This window comes from Cervus canadensis, chromosome 22 (assembly GCF_019320065.1).
Source record: "Cervus canadensis isolate Bull #8, Minnesota chromosome 22, ASM1932006v1, whole genome shotgun sequence".
Taxonomy (NCBI): domain Eukaryota; kingdom Metazoa; phylum Chordata; class Mammalia; order Artiodactyla; family Cervidae; genus Cervus; species Cervus canadensis.
Window position 1 is genome coordinate 37,492,747 of NC_057407.1, and position 8,941 is coordinate 37,501,687.

Sequence of the window (8,941 nt, forward strand, 5' to 3'; positions counted from 1 at the left end):
TCACATAGAAGCAGCAGAACAGTCGGGTCAAAGCGCTTTGGGAAAGTTCAAAATATTCCACTGGATTCAGCAATTTCGACGTTATCAGCATTCTTTGCGGGACCAGGCTTGGTTTTCTCAGAGCAGGGGACGTCAACAGGGAACAGAGATTCCAGTCAGGGAGCGCGCGGACCCTACACAGACTTCGATCCCAGGTCAGGCTACCTGTCCTCCGAGCACAATCTCCGTCACACGCCCCGGAGTCGCTCCACAAATTTAAGGTTTTCAGAGACCCAGGGGGTAGCCTTCCCCACCTCAGCGTAGGGCGCGCCCCTCCCCCACCCTGCGCCAGGTAAAATTCCAGACCCTCAGACACGGACAAACGACCTCGCCTCGAAAGCCCTCCTTGGGCGCACAGGAAAACGTCAAGGACTTCACTGTGTCCCCAAAGCTCTGTCCGTACCTTACAAGGTTTTGTATTACTTGTTGTGCGTCTGACTCAAAGCAAAAAGTGAACCAGACCATATAGTAAAGGAAAGTTGAGCGTGGAGGGAGGAGCCACTCGTGAGCTGCGGTATAAAAACTACCGCTCCCATGAGGCTGTGGGGCCCCGCGGCTAGACTCCCAGCGTCCTCTGCGAGGCTCAAGAGGTCTAGGTGGTAAGAGCACCGTTTCGGGGCAAAACGGCCGCTAAGGCCGTAGAGAACTGGCCCTGGCACAATGGCAGCGTGTGAGGAGGCGCCTGACGCCTTGAAGGACCAGCTGGACGTTGCGCGTGGCCTTGAAAATCTGCCCGTGAGCGCCTGGCCCCCAGGGGCGGAGCCTGAGCCCTTTCAGGTATGGGCGGGGCTCGGCTGGCCCGAGAGCCGCGCGCGGCCCCCGAGGGCGTGGCCGGCATCGTTTTCGGTGGGGCGGGGCTAGGCGGTCTCGCGCGCTACGTGCGCAGCGTCGGGGTCGGCGCTGGCGCCTTTCCAGGAAGCGTTCTGGTAGAGCCGGTGGTCCTCGCACTCGGCTCGCAATTGTGGTTAAGTGGTCGTCTTTCGATGGTTGACGCTCATGCTTGCTTCGGGTTGTCCAAGTTTTTCGACCTTTTTTTTTCCCTTAACCCAATCTCACAGCTATCTGCGCGTGGAAATAGGTCTTAAATTGACAGGTTTCCGGTTTTTTTCAGTTAACCCTTTCCTTTAGCTTTCTACCCTAAGAATGGCAGTTCACTTAAGAGAAAACCGGAAGTTTCTTGAGGTCCCTTGGAAAAAGCCTTGAGAACCTGGCTTTCTGTCCTGGTTCTGTCCCCAGAACTCATTGAAAGATAGGGAGCATATCACTTGCCTGTCTGGTCTCAGGTGTCGTTAAGATCCCAGTGACATGATTAAAAACAGCCTTTAGAGTCAGACTTAGTTGAGGCTTCCCCCATGCTGTGAGAGCTTTGGCAAATATAAATAGCCTCGGTTAGACCTTCAGAGCCCTCTCGTGTACTATTAAAATAATAGTACCTCTTTCCAGATTGCTTTGAGAATTACAGGTAAAAATACAGTTCCTGGTTTGCTTAAAGAACTCAATAAATGTTCACTACTCTTATTACCTCAAAGCCCTTTCTGCTCCAACTTTTCACTCTCTCTGAGCTTTTCCTGCATGTTGCTTAAGAAACGAGGAATAACCAAAAAAAAAAAAAAAACCCACAAAAAACAAGAATGTTGGAGTGGAAAGAGCCCTGGACATGGAACTATAGGAGAGCTAGGTTCGGGGTTGAGCATCTTAGCCGTGTCTCAGAGCCTGAGTTTCTTAACCTCCAAAATGAAAAGTTTTATTCCCCTTGTCACACCCATAATCAATATCAAACTCTGCCTGTCCTCTTCCTAGGGTTATTTTGAGAATCAAGTAAGGCGGTAAAGATTCATAGCAGTTTTCAAAGAGTAGAGCAGGATATTCATGTTGGAAATGCTTATTTTTCCTCAAACTACGTTAGGCAGTTAATGGTTAATAATACAGTTGACTAGCACCATATTAAACACTGATCCCGAAAAGCTTATTGAAGACCAAACACTGTTAAATGCCTGGTCAAAAACACTGGTATATGTTTTGTTTCTTCAAAAAATAACTGAGTGCCTATAATGTGCCCAGCATGTTAAGCTAGGCTTAGAAGATAAAATGGTAACAATACAGTTCCTGCCCTTGAGCTTACAAGAAGAGCATATAGAAAGCACTATATGGGGGTGGGGTGGGGTGGAGGTGGAGGCCCTGTGATTGATCCTTACACCTACAGTTGGTGGGCAGAAATGAAAATCAGGAAACTAAGACTCAATTCCGTGGTGTTCTAGCTTCCTGGCTGTGTGCACAGCTCTGAGTACACTAAGAGTTACAAATAGAAGACAAGCTCCCTTCCTTAAGGAGCTTACAGCCTTACCAAGAAGTTAAAGCATTCCTGAAATATGTCTAAAAGTGCCTTCAACTAGTTTACTTCCATATATTCATGAAGCACAATAGCAGTCTTACAAAAGGTCAAAACAGTTTGCTTGCCCCAAACCCTACCTTCACAGGCATATGTACACATAAGAATTAAAGCACAGAGAATTCAAGGTCAAAATAACTTTGTCTAGTTTACTTTTGGGTCCTATATGAAAAGGCAAAAAGAACATTGAGATACTCAAGATTGGAAACAAATACATCATAATGCTATCGGTGTTGAAACACAAGTAGAAAATAAACTGATTTTCTTGAACTAAGAGCTGGATCTAGCCATGTTTTCAGGTTTCTAAAACCAGCCTCAGATATCCTTTTTAAGATCTCAACTTAGCCTTGACAAGAATGATCTGGCTCACAGTCTCCTAATAGCTGCTTGGAGCAAAAACAAACTCACGGGGCTAGAGGCCAAGTACAAAGATTCTTGTAGCTGGTGTTTCAAAACAACCAAAAAAGGAATGAAGATTTTCACAGCACTTCCTTAAAATCCAGAATTGAGGCCTAGGGTTTAAGCCTGGAATATTGTGCAATGACATGTTTTAGTTTCTGGGGCTGTGGTACAGAATGTGACTCAAAAACATCAGTCTTCCAATCAGAAATTATTAAGAGCTGAAATTAAGAAGTCAAATAACATTCCCTAAGTCACCTGCTCTGTGCCTAGTACCATGGATAGGAACCCAACACCTATCACCATTCTATACCTCAAACCTCAATGACCATGCCTTTCCTTAAGATAGATACTTGTTAGAAAGGTCAGACCTACACACTTAGTACAACCAGAGAGCCTGACAGTCTGTGCCACTTAAGATTCCAAAGTTCATGCTATTAATAAGTGCACACATAGTTCAGAGAAGGGAGAAATTAATTGTATATGAGGATAGCCAAGGAGGTATATTTACTCTTTAACATACTGTCTTCTCTTTGCGTTTTGGCTTCTTGGGTGACTCTGTTTGTAAAAGTTTTTCTCTTAAGTTTTCTGTCAAAAAACATGAATTCTCCACCCAGTTCTTCAAGGATCTGGTTTCTGGTGCATTTTGAACTGATCATTTGGTATTTATTTCCAACTCTTACCTGATAAATTTTGTGCTTTCATACATACATGGAAAAAGTAAAGCATATGTTGTGACAACTGAAAAAATGATAAAAATCCCATGTCTTCTTTTCTGTTTTTCTGAGTGAGTCTTTCTAAACCCCAGCATGTGCATGTTGTTTGTTGATAAGTTGCTAAGTGGTGTCCCACTCTTTTGTGACCCCATGGAGCATGTGCATACAGTAGACAATAAGGCAGTATTTACTGATGAATGAAGACAGTCTGTACTGGGTCAGCTCTTGGTATTCCCTGCTCCAGATGGTTAAGTAATGGGAGGTAGGAAGATAATCTTATGGTTTCCCACACATATTTTGGTTTGAGTATGTTTAAACCTGAGAAGTTTAACTCCAGAACCTGTTTGTTTTTTTCCACCACTACTAAATGGCTACTGTATAATTCATATTGAACACTTATGAGCCAGCCACTGGAGTAAGCTTTTTACGTGGTTTCTCACATTTATTTCATTCACAGCAACCTGTAAGAGAGAGAAAATAGGAAGGGAATGTTTAGAGAGCTTAAGTAATATGCCAGAAATATATGGTATTTTAGATATAAAAATCTAGAAATAATATCTAGAAGAATTTAAGAAAGTGACTATTTTAAAAGTATGAAGTGGCTGACACAGAGTACAACATTATGTTAATTAAATTTGAGAACCTTCCCCCCTTGAATATACCTATCATCCCTGATTTACAGTTGCTAACCTGAAGTTTAGCAAGTCACTTGGTATAAGTCACGGTGCTAACACGAGCGTGGACCTGTGTGTGTCTCCTCTGGGACATTCCGTGTTCTGCATTAAGAAGTTCTCTATTGCTTGCCCAGCGTTCCAGGCAGCAGTCACAGAGTTCATGGCTGGCCTCCCGCCGGCTTTGCTCTCATCTCACTTCCCAGCTGGAGACCTCATTGCTTATTAGCCGTTTATATCTTTGACTAAATTTTCCAGCCATTTCCTGGAACCATGCTCAGCTTCCACCCTGGGTGTATTGGTCAAGACTCATTTGTTTGTAAGAAACATAAATACAATACAAATTGACTCAGGCAAAAAAGGGAAGCAGTTGCCCCACATAAAAGCAAAGTCCAAGAGCAGTAACTGTAGGCATCTCTGGATCCAGAACGCTCAAGCTGTCATCAGATATTTCTACCACCTCCCCACTTCACACCCCTACTCTCACGTCCTGTGGTGGGGCACACACTCAGTAGGTCATATGTCTGTGCTCGATCTTAGGAATGCCTGGTAGATCCTCTATAGTTTAGCAACCCCTCTGAAAGAAGAGGGTTTCCCCTGTGACTCAGTGGTAAAGAGTCTGCTTGCAATGCAGCAGCCACAGGAGATATGGGTTCGATCCCTGGGTTATGAAGATCCCATGGAAGAGGACTGGCAACCCACTCCAGTATTCTTGCCTGGGGGATCCCATCAACAGAGGAGCCTGGCGGGCTACAGTCCATGGGGTCGCAAAGAATCAGACATGACTGAGTGACTAAGCACATACAACGCATACATCTGTATCAAAAAAGAAGATCACCTTAGAGTTTAGTGATTTCTATAACACATTAAAATTATATGCACCTTTAAGGAAAAGTGAAAGTGTTAGTTGCTCAGTCGTGTCCAACTCCTTGTGACCTCATGGCTCCTCTGTCCATGGGATTCTCCCGGTAAGAATACTGGAGTGGGTTGCCATTCCCTTCTCCAGGGGATTTTCCTGACCCAGGGATGGAACCCTGGTCTCCTGCATTACAGGCAGATTCTTTACTGTCTCAGACACCAGGGAAGCCCATATGTACCTTTAAAAACTCATCAGTTGAAAAGAATTCTTCATAAAAAGTTTAACAAAGTGATAGTAAAGTCTTCATTTTACAAGCACTTCTTAAAATGCCTCAGTAACCATTTCAAAGTTGACTCTTAAAATCTGGAAGTAGATTCTGTATAAGACAGCAGTCACTGAATCTGACTGATAGGGTATCTTTTTCTAAGCCATCCTTTATCCTTTTAGGACACCTCTGCCAAGCTAAAGCTGTAAGAACCCACACAAACAAGAGAAGCTATTTCCGCTCTCCACCCCCAAATCACTTTTTAAGCAGTATTGGCCTTCCCCCGCAGGTACACCCACTCACCATTCTTTCATAGGAGGATGTCAATCCTTCACCCCAGCTCAGCGTTTTTTAAAATACAGGATTCTGCACCTAACTGCATAGCTCCACCGAGGCCTCCACAGGGAGTGTAACTACATGCTGTTCAATACTTTTCCTAAAAGTATTGACACAATATTAATAGAAAACTGACTGCAAGCTAGGTTGTTCAAATGTTCCTCTGGATGCACTAAAATCAATCCCTGAATTACTACAGGCTATTTGGCGGGTCTCTTGCTGACAGGCTGTGGCAGCATGCCAACAGCCTTTCCTGAGGGTCAAAATGAAGGAGATGAAAAGCAGTCCATGAAACTGCTTCCTGTAAAAGAACAGTTTGACAGACTCATTGGTGACATTTCTCTCGCATCTCCATACTAAAAAAAGTCAATGCTTCTGAACAGTAAGACTGTTTCTTACGGACAGTACAAGCCATACATCTGACCACATTTCCCTCTGACTATCCTGGCACACAGCCGGATGTGCAGTCTACTTCTGCTGCACACTTAGGTGTCTAAGCTCGCTTGACTTATTTTTCACTTCACCTTATTTCCTTACCTGTTGTTTGTTTATCTTTCTTCTTTGTAAGTCTCATTAAAAAGTTCCTTTTTGGAACAAAACAAGTATAAGTCAATGAATTACTCTATATATAAAGAAATACACTGGGCTCACCAGAGATACTCTGATCTTCAGGGGTTGAGAACATACTTCATTCTGCCAGTGAGAAAATAACTGGAGGTGAGGCTTCACACAGAGATTTTAGACTTAGGACTTATTTTTCATAACATTTTATAAATGTAACATTTTGAAAATATAGATACATTTCAAAGACCAAGAAACCTTTTTGTTTTATCCCTTTCACATTTAATAAGAACAAGATTTCTTTACATGTATATATCTACAATAAATTTCAGTATCTATTAAAATTACATGACCAGTTTTTGAATTCTGTCTGCAAGTTTTTTGCCAAGTTTCTACTTTGAACCTTGTGAATACTCAAGTAGAACTATAAGATAACAGCGTTTTTAAAAAGATGAAAGAATATATGAGTTTAGGTAATCTTCAAATTTTAAAAATTCTTTCAAAAAATCAATGGAAGACTCTCTCCCAAAGGTCATTGATGTATCATTTATGGCTTATCCTAAAAAAAGATCTCAGGTAACTCACCATAAAAAGACATATATACATGTATATTATCAGGTAAATGTAAAGGAGGTCAAAAACCAAAGAGAAAATACTTAGCTGTATTCAAAAACTAAATTCAGCACCGATTTTCCTGACACTTAAAGCCAAGAGGGAAACAAAATGGATTACAGAATTTTCAATATCTGGTAAGAGAAAAATACATAATTTTTTCCTAGTGTTATTCCAATACCTAAAAGGAAACCACTGAATTTTAAGTCTAAGAAATAACCTTATGTTTTTTTTTAAATTGGAGATGTTTTCTCACAGTATTTTAATATAATCTTGTCATTTTTGTTCTGTTCTGTTTGTTGGAATTGGGAAGTGTCTCAGCAAAAGCTGCTTGAAATACAGATGAGATCTATGACGTACCGTGCTGACTTACAGTGTTTCTGTGTTTTGCAGTATACTCCTGACCATGTGGCTGGGCCTGGAGCAGATACAGATCCCTCTCAAATAACCTTCCCTGGATGTGCTTGTCTCAAAACTCCCTGCCTCCCTGGTACTTGCTCCTGCCTCCGTCGTGAGAATAACTATGACGACCATTTATGCCTCAGAGATATGGGATCAGAAGCGAAGTGCGCTGAGCCAGTTTTCGAATGCAACGTCCTATGTCAGTGCGGTGACCACTGCGGGAACAGAGTGGTCCAGTGGGGTCTGCAGTTCCACCTCCAGGTGTTCAAGACGGATCACAAAGGCTGGGGACTTCGTACCCTGGACTTCATACCAAAAGGACGGTTTGTCTGTGAATATGCTGGTGAGGTGTTGGGGATCTCTGAAGTGCAGAGAAGAATTCAGTTACAAACAGTACATGATTCGAATTACATTATAGCCGTCAGGGAGCATGTCTGTAATGGGCAGGTAATGGAAACATTTGTGGATCCTGCCTTGATAGGAAACATCGGAAGATTCCTTAACCATTCTTGTGAGCCAAACCTGTTGATGATTCCTGTCCGAATTGACTCGATGGTACCAAAGTTGGCACTTTTTGCAGCCAGAGACATTCTGCCAGAAGAAGAACTCTCTTATGACTATTCAGGAAGATTTCTTAATCTAATGAATGGTGAAGACAAAGCAAGGTTAGATAATGGGGAATTAAGGAAACCTTGTTACTGTGGCGCCAGATCGTGTGCTGCGTTCCTGCCCTATGACAGCTCCCTGTACTGCCCCTCGGAAAAGCCAAACACGAGTGAGGAAGGAAGAGCGTAGGAGAAATGTGTCCGGCCTCACAGTGGAAGAGAATGAGCAGGAACCAAGCATGTTGGCTCAGCCCTTCCTGGGTTCCCTTCTTATAAGCAACTTGCCCTCGAGGTTGGTCTCTGCTCTCCAGAAAGCAGCTCACTCACCCCTTACTCTAGGGGAGCCCAGTGGTTGCCTGGCTGTGTAAGTTTAATTTGGGAATGTGGCAGAGACGACAGATTGTCCAGCAACACTCTCTCCCTTCCTATCAGAATTCTCAGTTTTTAGCTGGGTATGTGACTATCGAGAACATAGTAAGTCCTCTACATACAAACCTTCAAGTTGCAAACTGTCAAAGATGCAAACATGCATACCATCAACGTCAGGTGTGAGGGAAATTGCAGCTTGCCCTGCATCTCCTATCGTTGACGATCCTTCAGCTCTACCATCACTCACCCCCTTTAGTCAGTAACTCTCCTTGCCTGTTCACTCAGTGTCAGCCCCTTGTGTGCCAGCCATTGTACTGTACTGTACTAATGTACTTTTCAAGGTACTGTACTGTAAGATTAAAAATGTTTCATTTTGTGTGTATGTTTGTATTCTATGTATTTGTGTGAAAAGTATTATAAACCTACCACAGGACAGTACTATATAGTCAGCTGTTTCAGTTGGGTGTGTGCTCAGTTACATCCAACCCATGGACTATAGCCCGCCAGGCTCCTCTGTCCATGGAATTTTCCAGGCAAGAATTCTGGAGTGGGTTGCCATTTCCTCCTGCAGGGGATCTTCCTGACCTAGGGATCGAACCTGAGTCTCCTGTGTCTCTTGGATTGGCAGATGGATTCTTTATCACTAACACCACCAGGGAAGCCCGTGTTAGTTGGGTACCTAGGCTAACTTTGTTGGACTTAATGAACAAAATGGACT

General features: G+C 43.1%; 1 protein-coding gene across 1 annotated transcript; it reads left to right on the top strand.

Moving 5' to 3' along the window:
• Positions 1 to 576: 576 nt before the first annotated feature.
• On the top strand, positions 577 to 8,605 carry LOC122424911 (histone-lysine N-methyltransferase SETMAR). Its single transcript, XM_043443172.1, is given in 4 exon segments — positions 577 to 816; positions 7,241 to 8,024; positions 8,068 to 8,094; positions 8,097 to 8,605. Coding segments are annotated over 4 exon segments (1,134 nt in total). The 5' UTR covers positions 577 to 699; the 3' UTR covers positions 8,303 to 8,605.
• Positions 8,606 to 8,941: the final 336 nt, after the last annotated feature.